Source organism: Hevea brasiliensis, chromosome 3 (assembly GCF_030052815.1).
Source record: "Hevea brasiliensis isolate MT/VB/25A 57/8 chromosome 3, ASM3005281v1, whole genome shotgun sequence".
NCBI lineage: Eukaryota > Viridiplantae > Streptophyta > Magnoliopsida > Malpighiales > Euphorbiaceae > Hevea > Hevea brasiliensis.
The window spans coordinates 6,781,067-6,801,874 of record NC_079495.1 but is presented as its reverse complement, the minus strand read 5'-3'; the positions used below and the strand labels follow the sequence as shown (position 1 = coordinate 6,801,874).

The 20,808-nt window shown below is 33.0% G+C and overlaps 1 protein-coding gene across 4 annotated transcripts; it reads right to left on the bottom strand.

Moving 5' to 3' along the window:
- Positions 1-10,571: 10,571 nt before the first annotated feature.
- LOC110633689 (uncharacterized) lies at positions 10,572-20,092 on the bottom strand. 4 transcript variants are annotated; one of them, XM_058143750.1, is made up of 15 exons: positions 19,948-20,092; positions 18,429-18,513; positions 17,658-17,759; positions 17,352-17,512; positions 16,979-17,247; positions 16,551-16,810; positions 15,864-16,017; positions 15,404-15,513; positions 15,235-15,322; positions 13,606-13,938; positions 13,450-13,524; positions 12,540-13,156; positions 11,848-11,956; positions 11,565-11,744; positions 10,572-11,038 (listed from the first exon to the last, which is right to left on the bottom strand). In XM_058143750.1, the coding sequence occupies exons 5-15, from the start codon at positions 17,144-17,146 to the stop codon at positions 10,862-10,864; spliced, it is 2,271 nt and encodes a 756-aa protein (XP_057999733.1). In that variant the 5' UTR covers positions 17,147-17,247; positions 17,352-17,512; positions 17,658-17,759; positions 18,429-18,513; positions 19,948-20,092; the 3' UTR covers positions 10,572-10,861. The 4 variants fall into 4 exon arrangements, with proteins under 4 accessions (XP_057999733.1, XP_057999734.1, XP_057999735.1 ...); XM_058143752.1 differs by lacking the exon at positions 10,572-11,038 and adding an exon at positions 11,059-11,222; XM_058143751.1 differs by lacking the exon at positions 18,429-18,513 and having other exon boundaries at positions 19,948-20,071.
- Between the last annotated feature and the right edge of the window lie 716 nt (positions 20,093-20,808).

Below are 20,808 nucleotides of genomic sequence, written 5' to 3'. Positions count from 1 at the left end.
ACTTTTGTTCATAAATGATGAAAATAATCTTTTAAGCAAATTGCCCTTTTTGAGAACTTGCTACCTCTATTGCCCATAGACTAAATTAAACACAACAGTTATATTATTTTCATCATGATTAGGCTATTAATCAAATTCTGTACTTAGCAAAAAGGACGTAATAGAAAAAGTTATATTATAAAATTAAATAAATTTAATTATTGGGTTAGAGATTTTAATTTAATAAAAAAAACAATATGAATTATTTATATTTTTAATATCCAATTTCAATTAAAAAAAAAGCAATACACCTAATCACTATCCTTATCAATGTCCAATTTCTAATAAATATATATATATATATATATATAAAACACAAACTATCATTATCAATGACCAAAATTATATCTTTATCAATAATAAGATGCAATTATTATTAGGTGACAAAAGAAAAAGCAATAATTAGGTAACAATCTTCATCTCTAGTCGGCCGGTATACAAATCCCCTTTTTTGTTTTTATAAGTATAGTTATTTTTGTCAAAAAAAATCAAATTAATAATTTTTTTAGTAAATGAATTAGAAATTACAAACTATGTAAATATGCTTTTTTTTTTCTTTTTTAAATATTTTTTAATATTGAAAATTAAAAACACAAATTTATTAGTATAAATGTGCGAGAATTTATTCTCATATTTTTTTATTTTAATTTTAAAAATTATATATTAGTTAATTATACTATTATTATTATTATTATTATTATTATTATTATTATTATTTACACGAAGTGGTGATACTTCAATGGGCCATCATCTTGCTTAAATCCCTTTAATTCATGATGCTAAAACTGTTATACTATAAGGAGTTGGAATTACGTCTCTATTAATCGTTTAAACTTTTAACACAATGATAAGCGCTCGATCCTACAATTGATATTAGAGCTGAAGTCATAGTTCGAACTATTAGTAGGTGTTGAGTTGGTGGGTTAACATCCTGCCTAGATCCCTTTGATTTATGAGGCTTGGGCTACTACATTGGTACTATAATAAGCGCTCGATTCTATTATTATTATTATTATTATTATTATTATTATTATTTGAGAATAAAATGGTGATATTAGATTGTATTATAAAAGTAGAAAAAAATGCTTGAAAAATTAAAATGTTTTAAAAATTTTGTTTCATAAAAATGAGTAAAAGATAAATATGCAAATTAATAACCAGATTATTAATGATACATTGTGTAATTATGGAGTGCCGACAGAAGTGTTAGTCATAGGATTAAAGCCGGATGGTTGAAGTGGAGACATGCCACGGGAGTTCTATGTGATCGTAAGATTCCCAATAAATTAAAAGAAAAATTTTACCGTATAGCCATACGACCGGCTATGCTATATGGTAGTGAGTGTTGGGCACTGAAAGAGTCGTATGCATCTAAGATAAGAGTTGCAGAGATGAGAATGTTAAGGTGGATGAGTGGCCATACTAGACTAGATAAAGTCCGTAATGAAAGTATTAGAGAAAAGGTAGGAGTGGTGCCAATTGAAGATAAGTTGAGAGAAGGGAGATTGAGGTGGTTTGGTCATGTGAAGCGTAGACATACGGAGGCTCCAGTTAGACAAGTAGAGCACATTAGGCTAGAGGATAGAAAGAAAAAAAGGGGTAGACCTAAATTGACTTGGAGGAGAGTAGTACAGCATGACTTAGAAGCATTACACATTTCTGAGGATTTAACTCAAAATCGTTCAGAGTGGAAAAAGCGAATCCATATAGCCGACCCCAAATTTTTGGGATAAAGGCTTAGTTGAGTTGTAGAGTTGAGTTGAGTACTATTGATATGAAAAAAGCTTAAAATTATATACTCAACTCAACTCAACTAAGTCTTTATCCCAATAATTTGGGGTCGTCTTTATAGATTCTCTTTTTCTATTTTAAATGATTTTGGGTTAAATTCTTGAAAATGTATACTGCTTTTAGGTCATGTTGTACTACTCTTCGCCAAGTCAGTTTAGGTCTACCCCTTCTTTTCTTTCTATCCTCTAACCTAATGTGCTCTACTTGTCTAACTAGAGTCTCCGTATGTCTACACTTCACTTGACCAAACTACCTCAATCTTCCTTCTCTCAACTTATCCTCAATTGACATCACTCTTACATTTTCTCTAATATTCTCATTACGGACTTTATCTAGTATAATATGATTACTCATCCACCTTAACATTGTCATCTTCACAACTCATATCTTAGACACATACAACTCATTCAGTGCCCGACACTCACTACTATCATATAATATGGCCGGTCGTATGACTGTACGGTAAAATTTTCCTTTCAACTTATTGGAAATTTTTCGATTACATAAAACTCCCATGGCACTTCTCCACTTCAACCATCCGGCTTTAATTCTATGACTAACATCCTCCTCACATCCTCCATCTACTTGAAGGATTGAGCCGAGATATTTAAAGTGATTACTTTGGGGCAGTACTACTCAATCCAAACTAACTCTTTTCCTATCACCAGTTCGGCCTTCACTGAACTAGCAATGCATATATTCTATCTTCGTTCTACTTAACTTAAAACCCTTTGACTCTAGAGTACTTTTCCAAAGCTCTAGCTTTATATTGACTCATTCTCGTGTCTCATCTATCAGAACTATATCATCTGCAAACATCATGCACCAAGGGATACTCTCTTGTATATGTTTCGTAAATTCATCTAAAACTAATATAAAAAGTTAAGGACTTACAGCTGAATCTTGGTGTAATCCAATTGAGATAGGAAAATCTCTTGTGTCCCCTCTCACTGTGCGCACAATAGTAGTTGCTCCTTCATACATATCTTTTAACACTTGTATGTATCTAATAGATACCCTTTTTTGTTCTAACGCTCTCTATAAGACATCTCTTAAAATATTATCATAAGCCTTCTCCAAATTGATAAAAATCATGTATAGATCTTTCTTCACATCTCTATATTTCTCTATCAAGTTTCTAATGAGAAAGATCACTTCTATAGTTGAACGATCGGGTATGAAGCCAAATTGATTGGGAGAGATAGAAGTGTCATGACGTAGTCGATGTTTCACAACTTTCTCCCACAACTTCATAGTATGGCTCATGAGTTTAATTCTTCTATAGTTTGAGCAACTTTGTATATCTCCCTTATTTTTAAAAATATGTACTGAAATACTCTTCCTCCATTCCTCAGGCATTTTCTTTGAGTTTAGAATCTTATTAAACAATTTAATTAACTATGCCACTCCCATATCTCCCAAACACTTCTTATTAAACAATTTAATTAATCATGCCACTCCCATATCTCCCAAACACTTTCACACTTTAATTGGTATTCCATCGGGTCCACAGGCTTTATCCACTTTTATTCTCTTAAGTGCCTCATTTACTTCTAAAGATCTAATCCTTTTAGTATGATTCACATTTTTTTCTATTGTTCTGTAGTCTATATTCACGCTATTACCACTTTGACTATTGTTAATGTAACACCCTCCCTGTAGCAACTCCGTACATTCTACTGTTCCGGTGACCAGTGTCGGACCGGACAGCTAGAACGTTCAGAAAAATATTTAAATTAAAGTGAGGAACCATAATTAACTCAAATATTAATAAGAAAAATTTAGAAAAAATTTTAGAAATAAAATACAACCAAGCTAAATGAGCCGGTGCCCAAGCGATGGGTAACCTAGTAGGAAGTTGCGGTTCTCGCAACTAGGAGCCCTAGACCTGGGGAAAAATTCATAAAATAATTTTTGAGACTCCAGAGAAGGGTCATTGAGGTTTCTATGGCATTAGAATGCCAAGAAAACACTTAGAAAAATTTTTCAATCGGTACAGATAATTTTGGTCTGTTAAGCCAAACGAAGGGCATTTTGGTCATTTCGCCTTCAGTGGTGATTTTTGGCCGACTTGTTCAGTTAAATAAATAATTATTATAACATAAAATATGAATAAATATTGCTAAAAATTAAATTGGAAATGAGTAGAGAAGAGAAAAAAAGAAAATAAAAGAAAATACCTAATTAGGACATCATATGATGTTATTAAAAACCTATCCACCAATCATAATTAAGCACCACTTAAATTAACCTATTAAAGAGGATAATTGAGACAAAAAAAAAAAAACAAAAGCCATCTGCCCTTCCTCACCCAAATCAGGCGTCACTTTTTCTCCCAAAGCCATTCCACCATGAAAGCTCACTAAAGCTCCCAAACCTCACCTTATTTCACCTTGAAACCACAAACTTGCTTCATAAAAAATTAATCTAGCAACTTGAACATCCTCTAGGCAGCAATTAGAAGAAGAAATTAAGGAGATTTATAAGCTCAAGTTATCTCCCAAAAGAGATTAGTGTCAATTCCTTCTAGAAATTTTATGTATATCACATGTGGAGTATGAATTAAGTATGAAAATTAAGTGAAATTAAACAAAAGTTGCATGATGAATTTTTACCATTTTTGGCAGCCATGGACTCATGAGAGTTTTGATAATTTTTTTTTAGATTAAAAGAGTATATAAGCTGTATTTTGATATGAAATTAACACTTAGCACCTTATATTGTAAGTTAATGGAAGAATAGAGGAATTGAGAATTTAGGGTTTTGACCAAATTGAGGTTTTAATCCTATAATGGTGTAAGAACATTTTAATGGTCAATTAGTAACCATTTGGTTATTGGTAAACAAGAAATGAAGTGTGTTTAGTGATGGGATTTAGGTTTAGTGTGGCTATCCTAGGTAACCTGCAGAATTGGACATGAGTCCAACAGGTTTAGGCAGCCATAACTTGAATTGTAGAGGTTTAATTGGTGTAAGGCCAATTGGACATGAAACTAGACACATAATGGCACAACTTTTGTGAAGAAACCATGCCCATAAGACCAAACCAAGTGGATTAAAAGCTTGCCCCAATTCAGGTGACCTACAGTTTGTTTCTGCAGAATGACCAAAACCATAACTCAGTGTAGAATGGTCCAATTGACCTGAAATTTTACCAGCAATTGAGATATAGACCAACAACTTTCATGAAGAAACCTAACCCAAATTATGACCAGAACCTATCCAACAAGTGAGTTGCAGTCACTGTTCACTGCACTGCAGATATGGTCAGTCCAGAAAAATTCAAATCCGGCCAGTTGTGGTTTTTGGATCATAACTTGAGATGCAAAACTCCAAATGGAGTGATTCAAAAAAGGAAATTCAACTAAACAAAATAAAGAACAACTTTCATGTTAATCATTTTGCCAAATTCCCACTGCAAAAATAACTAATGGAACAGTAAATATAAGGTATGAAAACTGAAAATTCTGCTCAATTAACTTTAAGCTTAGAAATGGTATTGGCAACCAATACCAACAAATTTTAAATGCAAAATTTGGTATGTTGGAAGTATTAAAATCAATGTACCTATTGTCTATGCAAAAGTCAACATTATGGTTGACTAATGAAGTGAATAGTAACACCAAAACTTGAAATTCAAAAATTGTAAAACTCAAAAATGTAAAATGCCCTAGTATACCTAACAAGATTGGTTTGGATAGCTTGGCATGCCAATAGGGTTCAGTTAGCAGTACTGTACATGGCATTATACCATTATGTGATTTCAAGGCTTTTAGCCATTCTGACATTATGTTGATACTTGGCCTTGTGCCTAATGTTATTACAGCTTATTAGCTGTTCTATTGCACACTAGGAGACACAAATGTGACCGATGGTGTGACGGCCCGAGATACTTAATACCCAGTGCCAGTTTACCCGTTTATCCAGTTTAGTCGTCCAGTATAGGTTACTTGGGCAACCAAAAATGAAAGTGGATAAATTTAATGAAATAATGAATATAACCAGTACAAAATAAGTACGACTACAAATACTCATCGAAAATTTATTTGTAATGAGACATCAATACATTCACTGCATATTTATTTTATGTTATTTCTTTTTATTTTATTATTGGCACCACTAAGCATTATTGCTTAGCGCGTTGCTTTTGCCACTCATAGGTTCTGGAGATACTGACCGAGAGCCCAGTAGACCACAGACTGGGTGAGATCTCCTGCAGCTCTGCATAGTGTTCGTGTCACCTCACCATCTTTAGTGCATTGGTAGGACACTAGGTTTCATTTTGATATTTTGTAACTAACTTTTATTTTTTCTTGTGTAATTGAGACTTCTGTAATGTATTTTGATGTTAATGTAAATAGTGAAAATTGTGTTTATGAATGAAAAATTTAGTATTTATTTATTGCTTGTATATGAATACCATGAGAAATGAATGATTGAGAAATGGAAATGTTGTTGAAAAATATTGAGATTTTGATGATGAAATGGAGTTTGGGATTGGTTAAAAATTTTGGAAGTGTTTTTCATAGGTTCCGAAGAACTGTTTCCTCCATTTTTAGTCGGCACTCTGCCGAATTTTTTTAAAAAATTTGCGGAACCTCAAATAAATTATAATTTCAATAAATGACTTAAAAGAAATATATTGTACTTCATAACTATGATAAAAATAAATTAAGGAAGAATAAAAAAAAATGATTGAGATAAAATAGAGTGTTCCGGTACACTGTGTGACATATCTTACTCGGCTATACTGTAGACGGGTAAGGGGTGTCACAGTTAAAGAGATCATCAAAATAATTTCTCAATCTTTATTTAATGTCTTCATCTTTCACCAACACTTTTTCTTCTTTATCCTTAATGCACCTAACTTGATTGAGATCTTGACATTTCTTTTCTCTTCTCCTTGCTAATATATAAATATCTTTCTCCCCTTCTTTAGTTCCAAGTTTCTTATATAACTTTTTAAAGGCCTATGCTTTTGCCTGACTAACTGTTTTTTTTTACCTCTTTCTTTGTTATCTTGTACTATTCATATGCCTCATTATTATCACACTTAGGTAATTTCTTATACCATTTCCTCTTTTTCTTTACTGCCTTTTGTACTTTCTCATTTCACCACCATCTCTCTTTTCAGGGTGGTCCATGTACTCTCCAAGTACTTTTCTAAATATTTCTCTAATCTTTGATGCCATCTGTATCCACATATCATTAGCCTCCACATCCAGCTTCCATGTTTCGGACTCGAGAAGCTCATTTTTGAACTTTACTTGCTTTACTCCTTTCAACTCTCACCACTTTATTTGAGTTACACTATTTCTTTTAACCTTACTTGAATTATTCATAAACTTAACATTCAAGACCACTAACCGATGTTGACTTGTTAAAGCCTCTTCTAGAATGACCTTGCAATATTTGCATAAACCTCTATTTGTCTTCCTGATTAAGAGGAAGTCAATTTGGCTTCTATATTGTCCACTTTTAAAAGTCCCTTAATGTGACTCTCTTTTTATAAAGTAGGTATTTGTTAGTATTAGGTTGTATGCCATAGCAAAATCCAGGATGCTTTTTCCCTCCTCATTTCGGCTAAGCTTAAAATTATATATATATATATATATATATATATATATATATATATATATATATATATATATATATATATATATATAAACTAATAATTGAACAATCCATCTCTTGTTTTATGATACATTACTATGAACTTAAAATTTAGACTTTTTTCTAAATTAAAAAAATGTCTCAATAAATTTAATAAAATTAATTTAATAATTTCCAGCTCAAATTAATTTAATATCATTTACACCTTCCAAACTAAACCACACACTAAATGGAGCCATTATTGTGTACATATTAATTAAAATATTATTTTTTTAAAATAAAAGTAAAATTATGAAGAAAATTAAAGAGTTTACGAGCAAAGTAAGATTAATTAAGATAAAAAAAAAATCAACAAGATGGTCCTCATGATGAAGAGAAACAATAAAGATCAAAATTGTTTTTGATATAAATTTGGCTTAAGAAGTTGACCATATCAATATCATTATCATAGTATTTGTTGGATTATGAACCTAGAGAAACAATGAAAAAGTTGAGTTGGTATTGGGGTCCATATAAATAATAAAAGTTCTCTTGGGGGTCCAAGCCAGCTTTCTTATTGATTAAAAAAAAAATTGTAGAATTGAGTACAAAGTAAAAGTATAAATCAACATATTATATTTTGGTATAAATGAAATTAAATACTCATTCAAAAAATAGTATAAAAGGTTTGAAAGATTCAATAGTGTTGACTGAGCATATAGATTGGCAATAGGTAAATTGTGCTCTCCATTTTTTGACTGCATGATTTTTTTTATGGGTTCCACTAAATGATTTTCAAATTTGAATCTCCTACTAAAAAAAAAAAAGATACGTTGAGCACTATTTTCTAAAAAACAAAATATTTCAATAGCAAAAAAATAAGATAATTTCATCAAAGAAGAGAAAATATTACAAAAACTCAAGGTCTATTGATAAATACATACATGAAGATTTGTTTGCTCAAAATATATCAATAATGATATATCTAAGGATGTGTTCTTAAAATATGTTCAAAACAGATACAGTTCTGAGAATTATTAGAAAAAAAAATAAAAAAGAAAAGAAATGAAAGACGTTATCACCAATAACAATACTCTCTGGCAGTTATCCAAAGAGAAAATTAAAAGGAGAAAAAGAGTAAAAATGAGAAAAATGAATGAGAAGTAAAGGTTTGTAGAAAGAAGGCTGATTTTTAATAATTTATTCTAATTTCCCAAAAGTGTGGGATTTGGCTGTTATAAAGAGGGACATATAGGTAGAAGCATGAGTAAGGCAATGACACACTTACTTTGTTAGTTCAACTTGAGAGGTTATGAATGGATTTGTATTAATATCATAACAATAATTTCAGAATAATTAAGCCAGTCAATGTACAGAGCTGATGATGCTTTTTAGATATAAAACTTTGGCAATGGTTGGTCCAATTAATGTATTAGTACAAAGGACCAGCTCACTTGTTCTTTATATTTAACTTGGGTTTATAAGTGGGACACTTTCTGCTCTATCATTTCAACCTCTCAATCTTCAAATTGAAGTTGCTTAATATGTGATTTCTCAAAGATTGTACTTAAAATTGTGAAGCAATTGGCTTAATTAACATTAATCAAACTTCAACCATGCCAATACTCATTATTCAAGGGAAAAGAAAATTAAACTTAGACTTGCAATCTCTTTGAAATATAATAAACTAAATAGGCTCTATTAATTTAGAACTCAATCAATAAACTTGGACCTCTATTGGCAAAATTAAGTTTAGTTGGTTGAATTATAAGAAAAGTATTTTACTAAATTTTGCTTGGTTTATTAATGTGATAAGTGGATCGGGTTAGATAAAGTTGAAAAGAAATTATTATTGTCGGCCTAGGCTTAGTCTAGTGGCCAAGACATCGCTAACCCTGAGCAATGCCCTAGGTATCAAGTCCCCCAACAAAATGTTCATCTGACAAAAAAAAAAAAGAAATTATTAATATTATTAAATACTTTTTGAGCAGATTTAGAAAGACAAAGAGGTAAAGACCCACTGTTATTATAAATGGAGGATCAAAATTATTTTTTAGACGAAAAGTACTATTTTTAATAAAAGAAACCGTTTATAAAAGTATTTTATTATTTTAATATATTAATTATTAAATTTTATTAATTTAATTTTAATTATTTTTTATATTTTTAATTAATATATTTTAAAAATATTTCTATTAACAACAGTTATGACCGACGATCAGTAATGCCAAACTGTTGTAGTTGTTGGCAAAAGTAATAGTGATAGGAGTAGTTGGTACTTTACAGGCTTGAGCTCAAAATCAAATCAAAATTAGTACGATTAAATTTGTGATTAAAACCAAATAATAACTTATGGACTTGAATTGCATTAGGGATAGTTCTAATTTAATTTTCTTTTGAACCTTTGAATTGGTGGTTTGGTTGATGATTTAATTTGATTTGACTCGCCGATTAAAAAAAAAAAATATTTCAATCATTTAATAGCCTTAGACTAAATCGAATTAAAATTACTTTAAATTGAAATCAAAATTAAAATTAAATTTAAAATTATGACAAATCAAATCAGCCCTTTTAATCCTGCTCAGATTCAAGCTGGGCCACGAACTGAAGCTGATGATTGTTCATCATGGCAAATTGATACCCATCTGCACCCTTTAGTCTGAACACAATAATGACACAGGACTTCTCCAGCGCTCATCATTACATTACCCACTCAATTTGCATATTCTCAACCTCAGTGAATTTTTACATCGAAATTTCTAATAGAGAAACCTCCTCAGCAATTATATTAAGGAAACAGATGCTCGACTATTTATCAAAACTCATTGATGGTTGAAGAGCTTAGCAGCTATGTGCATGAATAATTGCTACTATCATCACCACTTATCTAAAACTATTTAAAGAGTTGCAAAAAAACGATTATCTAATTGTCATTGATGTAGGTGAGAATCACAAGGAGTTAGACCAATTTTCAGGGATAGAATGATTGATGAAACACGAAGAATGAGGCCGAGATCTGTATAGAATCTCCAATATAAATTAACAATTCTTTGAAACATTGCTCTTAGATTTTTTCTCGAATAAAGAATCCAAGGAAGTCATCCAATGCGGTATGAAATAGAATCCATGAATCAAAGTTCAGTAGAGGGTTTGCAATCACTGAAGTTTTATGCCTTTTCTTTAGTATTATTCTACAGTAAATGAATTAAGATTCTAGGTTTATCCACACCTCATTCCTGTCTGTAAATATCTATCCACTCATCTTTTGAAGAACAGTTAACACTAAACCATTCTTTTGCTCTCCATGTTTGAAATATGAACAGAAACATAATCCGTAGTAAACCAGGGAAATCAAATATAGAAGTATCTTCCCTCTCTCTCTCTCTCTCTAACTAGATAATCTTAGTTCTCATACTCAAAAAATCATAATCATTGACATTCAAGTAGCAATGGCTGAGTTCATCTCACTAAGAATGCGGTGGTACGTATGGTGATCCGATGTGTTTCTAAATCCAGGAATAAAGTCTGAAAAGAATCTTAGCACTGCAGCAAGAAGCTGTGAATCATTGGAAGCTAAAGCTGCTTCAAGAAACAATGAAGGCCGGACAGTAGTGACCTGGAAAAACAACTGATTATTTGTCATTGAATTCTTGAGACTATGAACAATCTGTGACGATGTAGAATCATGCTCCATCTAATGTTTTGGTAAAACCAGGAGAATCTTCTCTGAACAAGATAGGGTTGGAAAAGGGTAGGATGAAGAAGAAAGTTGATGCAAAAAAAGAACCACAGGATTCAAACTGTCAAATTAAAGCAATTTATTACTTCAGTGAAATAACAGAAGACCTTTGCATAAAATAGCTTAAAAGAAAATTTATTAGGGAGAAAGATGACTTTTCTTCTCTTGTCAACAAATACTAAAAGTTTATTTTCAACAAAACACTAGCTCTTTCAAAGCTTCTGCTAGGAAAAATTCTCAAAACAACCAATTCAATTCATCAGTGAAAAGCTGCTAATAGAGTAAATTAAATATAAATGGCCAGATCTAAATGCAAGAGTTGTAACTTTTGTAAAGCTCAGATATTTTAGATCAATTAAAATATAAAATTTTATCTTCTTGGAACTGGTACTGAAAAAATTACCTTGTGCTTCCTTGCATAACGCAAGGCTTCAAGATAATATCCATCTTGCACTAGTAGCACCACATAATCATGATGTAAAGAGAGGTGTCTCACCATATCCAGACCCAACTTCCTGATTTGGAAATTTTGTCGACCTGACTCTAGAAGCTGCATTGCTACTTCTTTTGAGGGCTCAAGAACCTGTAATGAAATAGTATTTCTCATAAATAATGAAAAAAAGAAGCTTAAATATACAACATAGAGTTGTCATGACTTGAAGGACACTTTTAAGACATTCTGGAACCTTGTTTATGATGAACAATGTGAGTTCTGTATACCGCTCATTGCGGGCTAGAAGCTGTATCGTCAGCACATAGAGGTTGGGATGAACCTTGATCTTTTCCAAATTTGTGCTGCAACATTGGCACAAACATGCAAATTCAAATAATAAAAAGAAATAAGAAAACTCTATCAACATGCACAAATAATTTACGAGTAATCTTCTAAGAATCACTCTTCTGGTCCAAGTGACCAATAGGCACAAGGACCATTCTACAACTGAGACTGGAGATTGTTTGTTGAGGTTTCCTGGTCCATCAAAACAAAAAGGGGCAGTAGTTTGATTACCTTTCTAGCTGATCCATGGGAGAATACTATTTGTCAATTATTTTCATATAATAGCTAACAAACCTGCAATGACCAAATTTTTGTTTAATAGTTTTAACTTACTAATACTTCATATACTTTTAGTGGGACCAGGGGCTAGTGTCATTTTTCCATCATGCCAGTTGGCCTCATCAACACAACCATGATGGGCTGAAGTTCCTCTAATTTGTATCATGAAGAAGTTCTGTATGAGCAAATGCTTGAGAGTTGAGAGGCAAATTCATATAGAGCTTGGTTAAAATGGATTATTATAGCACATAAGAGTATGAACTGTCTTTAATTTTAGTAGTAGCATTCAAAGCCTTTAATCATCTATAATCAATAGCATACCTGCGAAGGAATTCAACAATGATGGCAACCAAGTAAGATGGGTCTCCTACCATCTCTTCCTCGACTGGGGCAAACACAAAGCTATACATCTCATCAGGTGAAATTGCTGGTGAAGCAAGTTGCAATTCCTGCCGCTCAGAAACACTGGCATTTAGTGGGTTGTTATTCAGTCCAGGATGCTGAGATTGAGAAGATGATGGCTGAGCTTCATTGCTAGCACTTTCAGCACCCAATATGTTCTCCCTGTCCAGCTTTTGAAGACTAGTTGTGGTGTTTTTTAGAGATTCAAAGTGTGCCTCATCTTCAGAGTCTGAAGTGGAAATATTTGAAGATCTGTTGAGGGATTCATTCTCAACTCTGGCACTAGGTTCATGTTCATATGATTTTCCAAGGGCATCAATTCCACTTGCAGATATATTGGCACTGGACCTGGGACTATTTACATGTGCCCCACTGGAAATTGAAGTTCTCTCCACTTTTATTCCCTTGAGATAGCTGCCTGTTTTGATTGAATAGGAATAGTTACTAACAAGTACATCTATTACCCTGGCAACCATGGACACCGGCCTCCTTTCCAAGATGACAGTACGTGTTATTGCCAGGCACAACTGTTTAGCCTGAAACAGCAGGGCATCCAATAACGATAAGCTAATCATTAAGAATTCATAACTAAATAGAGCTCTTGAAAATTACAGAAAATTAATTCATTCCATGAAATGGAACAAAGCACACTAAATATAAACACTTCATAATTTTTTTAAGTCATTCTACGAAATGGCGCCATTCAATATTTTCCATTTTTGTCAAAATGACGAATCTATTTTCATTGAGAAATTGATTTCATTTTTATCACAAAGTGTGCCATGTAAAAAATGAAAGAAAATATTACAATGTAAGAAACACCCTCCACCTTATTAGCTTCCAACTTCCGTCGCTGCAGGAACTCTAGCACTGAAGGAACTTCAGAGCTACTTGCAGAAATTGCCTGCAAGGAAAAGAAAAGACTAATTACAAGATAACACTTATAAGATGAAATGGCATGTAACAGAAAACTAATAAAACTTACCTCTAAGTCTAGATGGATCTTCCACAAGAAATTGTTAGCAACATCGCATATAAGGTCTGGAACTAGAAATGTCCAGTCATCTCCATAAATGATTGCTTCATGATCACTTATGTTGGCCTCTGCACTTTCACCATCTTTGCCACTAAATCGAGAGGAAGAAGTATTGGACCTAGGGAAACCTCTAAACAGTAGAGGAAGTGGAGCAGAGATGGGTGCTCGAGAATCAGCAAATATGTCATAGAGTATAACAACCTTTGCATCCACTTGATGGACAAGCAGTACATTATCGACTACACTCACTGCAATCTTGCTTGAATAAACTGGCATGGAACCCTGCAAAAAGCAGAACCATTTCATTTTCTGGTAACTAATTTGTTTCACTAGTTGCATTAGTACAAGTTTCTAAAATTAACAAGGTAGAAATAAGCATGAATAGATAGATTTTCAGAAATAAAATGATGGAAAGAATGCATTTGTAGGAAAGTGGAACTGGCACCAATTGAAGAAAAATTGAGAGAAGGGATATTGTGATGGCTTGACATATACATCATAAATCAGCAAATGCCACAACACAAAAACTTGAGCAAATTGAAGTTATACGAGATAAGAAAGTGAGTGGCATACCAAGGATGATATTGACAAAATAATGAGGAACAATTTTAGCCCAAGTAGATCTTTTAGAACATAAAGAACTGAGTGAAAAGGACAAAATGATCTATATATCCAACCACTAGTTTGAGATTAACACTTCATTTAGTTCATTTGCATAAGTATAGTTTCTTTTAAATTGAATTTTCTTTTTCCATTTGAATGTTATAATTCATGAAAGATACAATGCAGATGAAATCGGCCAAAGAATCAGCTGCAGGTATGTCCGTCCATGCAAATGGTAATTTACACCAAAGCCTTAAGAAGCTTCAACTCCTCACCTATTTAATAGAGTGTAATAAAACAATTAAAGCATGTTCCTCAACTTCATTTTCACTTCCCAAAATTATGGAACAACGAATATTTCCCCCTTCAGCAACTAACAACTATCAAGGGGTGTAACCCAAGTACAGAATACAACTCAACTCAACTCAACTAAGCCTTTATCCCAAGAATTTGGGGTCGGCTACATGGATTCTCTTTCTCCATTCTAAACGATTTTGGGTTAAATCCTCGGAAATGTGTAATGCTTCTAGGTCATGTTGTACTACTCTTCTCCAAGTCAGTTTAGGTCTACCCCTTCTTTTCTTTCTATCCTCTAACCTAATGTGCTCTACTTGTCTAACTGGAGCCTTCGTATGTCTACGCTTCACATGACCAAACCACCTCAATCTTCCTTCTCTCAACTTATTCTCAATCTTCCTAACCCAAGTACAGAATGGAGGAAATTATTTACAGTAGAGGGATTTGATGAAAACTAAAACATCAAAGAATCAACAAAACACTGTCAACTATACTGAAAAAGATGGTCCTTGTAAAAAAGAAAATGACAGTCCTAAGTCAGCTATCAGTAATAACAAGGAGGATTTCCTCACTACTCTATTACATTTTATTTATCACCACTATAATCAATAACTTATCCACATTTAGAAGAAGCCTGAGAAGAAAAGAGTGCAAGATGAAATTAGAACAAAGATTTACCTGTTGTACAACAGCATCACGATAAAACCTATAAGAGTGCAGCAGCATTGCTACTCTGTCAATTTGCATGCAATATATTCTCCCATACCTGAAATATTGACAGGTTTACAATTATTATAAAAGGGAACTTGTATGTATTAGTACAATAAACCAAACCAAAGAAACCTACACAGTCACAATATAGATATCTTCAGCAGCTAGGACAGGCTTACTGTTAGCCTCAGATTTGGCCATTGCCATCTCAAACCTTGGCAAGCGAACAATTCCGGCAGATGAGAGCTGAATAGAACAAATAGCAAACATTTCAGGGTAATGAAAGAAACTGAGAGTTATAGGCGTTGCTCATAAATGTCGAGAAGTTCTGGCTGATTGCCACATCAAACATTCCATATCTGCTGAACTAATACATGTTCCGAGAAAACAAATAAGTTGCTATGTCATCGAAATTCATCCATATATAATACTTGCATGTTTGTTGTTAGACAAACAAAAATCAAATTTAGATGTATTGGGTATGGAGTTACACCTAATATATTTTTCTTGGCAGACTAATCACAGCAGAAGAAACTTATCCAACTTTAGAATCGACTAAATAAAACTTAAGATGAGAATGATGATTGTAGATGCACCTGAAATCCAGTGAATGTCTTGCATTGCATTCCTGAAGCAAGAAGAACCAAACGACTTTCATGCGTATAGACATACCAACTCACATTCAATCTCCTTGTCTCCACCAAGTCAAGCAATTTTGACTCATAATCACAGGCAAGCAAATCGAGCCCACTGACGTTAAAACTCAATTTTAGTAAATGAATAAGGAAATATCTTAGTAACATATAAATGAAGAGTTTTGCCAATATAAAAGGTGATAATAAAAGAAGAAAAAGAAGAAAGTATTACTATAGGGGACCTGGACCTTTTCTTCACCTATTTTAGAACTACTGACTGAGCAAGGGTAACCAAACGATGTTGGCAGACAATATCCTTTCATGTTGATTGAGTACCCACTACCTAGTAAGAATATTAATATTGCTTACTCCAAAATTCTTTAACCTACTACGTGAATGGAGAATGCTCATTCTATGTTCCACTATACCTGAAAGAGTTGAAAACTTTTAACTTTTATTTTCACTTTTTGCTCCAGTATGCTGATTGTAGGCCAACTAAACACATTCATTCTTTAATAGTGATATAAGTATACAACGCATATAGAATATTCTATATTCTTTAATATTCTAAGCACATTGTGAAGTCAATAAAAGAATGGTAATACATTCTTTAATAGAGATGTAAGCATACATAAAATTTCTCCATACCTCGTTTTCACAAGTACAAAATCACACAGTGGACAATCAGTCCAAAAGAATCCTAGTATACTCTCTGACTCTGACCTACACTTGTGACTGAAGGTTTCCCCAGTTTCTCTATGCCAAATCTGTATCTCTTGACTAGAACGTTGGATTGCTATGAACTTCGCATCTAAAGAATATCTAATAGATAAGATTGGGCCTTCACTTATTGAATCAGATGTAGGCGCAACATGAGGATCAAAAGGAACAGTCTTCCAAGAAAACACCTGAATTGAAGGGGAAAATGATATAGGAAAAGGAGTAAAATAAAAAAACCATTTATTTGAAAAAAGATTGACTTATTATGACATTTATGGAGCAAGCAACATTTGAAAATTTTTTAAAATGCACTTAAATGTTGCATGCATTAATAATTGATTCTTAAATCATATTACCTGATTAGATGTTGGGCCAAGTAGCAACTTACTCCCATCATCGTAATATAAACCCCTTGATCCTGGAATTCTACATCTTAAAGGCGGATATTGAATGTAAACATGTGACAGCCCGCCAGACCCACTAAAACCAACAGTATGTTGTGAACTTGATGCTTTCCCAGACATTCTTAAGTTTTTTGCGTTCCCAGATTGAGAATAAAATAAAAGAGTATGTGGCAAGTACTGAAGTAGGCAATCCTAAGCCAGTCTCATATGTTTCAATAACACTGTGAAAAGGGATCAAATCAATGGAATTGCAAGAAATATTTGAGCTATGAATCAAATAAAAAGAACCGGGGGCAGAGAGAGAACAAGAGCTAAAGTGCATTACCATTACAGAAAGAAAATGTTGCATTTATTATTTGGTGTTTGAATGAAACTGTTATCAGTTATCAGTGTATTTCCACCACACACTGAGTGCTTAAAACTACTTGCTTCCGAATTGTAGATGCCTAAATTATTGAAGATAAATGCCTAAACCTTTCCTCGAAGCTGTCGAGCAAAACAAAGAAAATGTTCTTAGAACATCATTCAAAAGAAGGCAAATGACAAGAGTTTTATTGTCCTCTTTCTTTTTATTATTTTCTGGGTCTCACATGCAGCAGTTTATTTCTTATCAACTAAAAAAGCACACTACCGTATTCTGCATGCAATTCTTCAGTGCAAGAAATTCTTTCAGGCAAATATCACGCTCAATTTCTGGAACCTTTGCTGCAACACAGCCTCCATAATCTTTTGCCTGCAGTATAAAAATTTAATGAAAAAATTGTATCATGGAGATGAGCAGAATTCACAGACATCACATATCTTTCTAAACACCCATTTAGCAAATAAAAAACATACTGCAATTTTTAGGCCCATAAGGCAGTTCAATCCTGATGGAAAAAAGAAGAAAGTTTGCATGGTCATTGTGAATCTAAATTATCAAAGAACTTTTTGTAGCCAACTTGTTATGTTGCAGTAGAAAGACTCCCCAAGTGGGAAAGGAAAAGGTACAAGAAACTTGTCATGGATGAACTGGAATTCTTCATGCATATGCAGGCAAGTAAATCTTATTAATAATTCAAAGTTATTTACCAAAAATCTTTGAAAGAACATTTACAGAACTTCTCAATAGGAAAATAAAACCATAATGAAGACCATATCTTCTTCAATTTTTTTTTGCATTTGGTTTTTCCTTTTTCAAAGCATTTCCGAAATCTTACGCTTGTAGCTAAAAATTTCATCCAAAAATCACCTCATCCATAGTTTAGACTTCTTCTCTTGCAGGTGTTATTTTCCCTTTGCCATTTCTAATGGCTAAATGTTTAACTGAACAATTACTTAGATACCATTAAGGAAGCTTGAAAGTTTTACCACTAGAGAAAGACATGTCTTCAAGACACTTAGTTGAAGCTTATGAACAAACCTGGGCAGCACAGTTCACTAAAATGCGCTTGAGTGTTGAAGTAGTATTCCTCTCTTTCATTTCCACAATACTATAAAAGAGATGCCTACAAGGAAACACAAATCTTCAAGGGCGGAGCCAGAAAATTTTTTTTTTTTTGAGGGGACCAATATTATGTATAAAATTGATTCGAAGTATAGTTAACTATACTTATTGTCTATGTATTTTGAGGAGTCAATGCTGTATATTCAAAAAATGCCATAATAGAGTGTAGTTAAGCTAGAAATTTTTTTGAGGGTGCTAATGCTATAAAAATCTATTGAACATATGATAAAAATAAATAATTCTAATATTTCAATTTATCTAAATCATGATAAAACAATATAAATTATTTTGGGGGGCCAACAACTTTAAGCAAAATAATTTTTTATCTTATGTATATAAAATATATACAAAGAAATTTTAGAAGGGTTGGGGGGGAAGGGGGGGTGTCGCCAAGGCTCCTCCTAGCCCCTCCCTCCTCCCTCCCTCCCTCCACCCCAGCAAATCATAAAGACAAATGATAATGTTTAATGAATTGCAATCAAGGGTTTAATGCATAGGCACAAACATCAACGATACATGGAAACCCATTTTTCTTGTTCCTAACAATAGCCACAATTTTCAACAACAGACAACAGATACTAGGAATTTCATTGAAAGTTTGCAAATAAGGAGTCACTCTGGATTCATGAAAGCTACCTACTTGCTAACACTAGTCTTTTCGGAGACAATGGAGACGTTTCATGTAATTCTAAGCAGTTGTCTAATTTAAGCTAGTAATGTAAGCAAACTAATTCTAGAAAAATAAATGATGGGATTCCCTTAAGTCTGCAATGATAATGCAAGTGGAGCAAACAGTATGAAGGGACAAATCAGGGTAAGTGACAATGCAGTCGCCATGGCCGAAGGAAGGAACAACAAAAAGGGCCAAATGTCCAAGAAAAAGTTGAAAGCCTATCATTTACAGAATTGTATGACTTGGTGTGGTGTGACAATAATGGACAAAGAATACCAAATTAACCCAAACGCAATAATACAAACACACACAAAAAAATAAGTGGTGCAGACTGCAAATATATTGGAAATGAAATCACACTTTCTCCTCTTCCCTTCGATCCTTTTTTTTCCCTGAGCTTATTGCAAATAAAAATTTTCAAAAATTCTTTCTTTCAGGGAAACTTTTCATTTCTCGAAGCCAACAAGCAAAAACCCTAATCCACAATAATGCTCGATAAGCTACTGTCTCAAGTATCCAGGACGATCATAACCAATTGAATTACAGGCGACAATTTGCTTCACAGAATCGTAAAATCTAAGAAAATATAAATTGAACCTCAAATATCCTAACTTTAACCGACATTAAAAACTTAGACCTAAGAAATTTTGTTCCCAAACAAACAATAATTTAGAGTTTAATTCCAATTTAGTAAAAGACAAGATTGATAATCAACGAGAATCAGACAAAGCGAGATGAAGTGTGAGAAGCGAGGGAAAATACCTTGAGAATCAACCATTGATTTTACTTGCCTGTTTGGTAGCTAGGAAAAGTGCAGTTATTTATCGTGGGAAAGCAGAAGAAACTAACTAACAGTCAAATTGCTGAATTCTAGTCCCTACCTGTGTATTCACAAGTAACGTGAGTGACTGCCACCTGCCCGTATAGTTAACAGGCAACTGCCTTCTTATTTCTTGAGAGTTGCTGCGCCTCAGGTTGGGAGAGAAGGAAGCCCATTATACCAAAATACCAATTCAACGAAACAAATAAACAAAATGGAAATTTTAAAAAAATAGTAGGTAGTGCCGATGGAGAAAAGAAATTTGCTAGCGTGAAATAATAAGAAAAAATTATAAAAAAAATAATTTATAATTTTATTTATTTTTATCTTAAAGTTTAAGATAATTCTATCGTTGGAGTGGCTATAGTATAAACTCCGGTAAATTACTATATTAGTAATACTGAGAATTTGAGTAGAAATAATAATTCTATCGTTGGAGTGGCTAAATTGAATGGGTGCTCTTAGCTGGATGGCCACCTGTTCCTCTCTTTTTATGAGGTGGTTGATACAATTTTTTCATTTTCAGCATAGTTTTCATCAGCATTGCCTTGAGGAGCTTGTAATTGAAACTGCCTCCTGAACTTCTTAATACTTCTAGACACCATGTTAAATTTTTCTGTCCTGGAGGTTTGGTCATCATAAAAATACTAAAACTAGAAAATTAAACTTTTCAAAGAAAACATGTATATACTTTTTCATGGTATTCGGCAAATAAAGGATCTCAGATTTCGATTGTTCGCAAAAGTTAAATAATTCACTTGGTATGCTAATGATGCAAAATCTCATGGTACCATTTTATCACA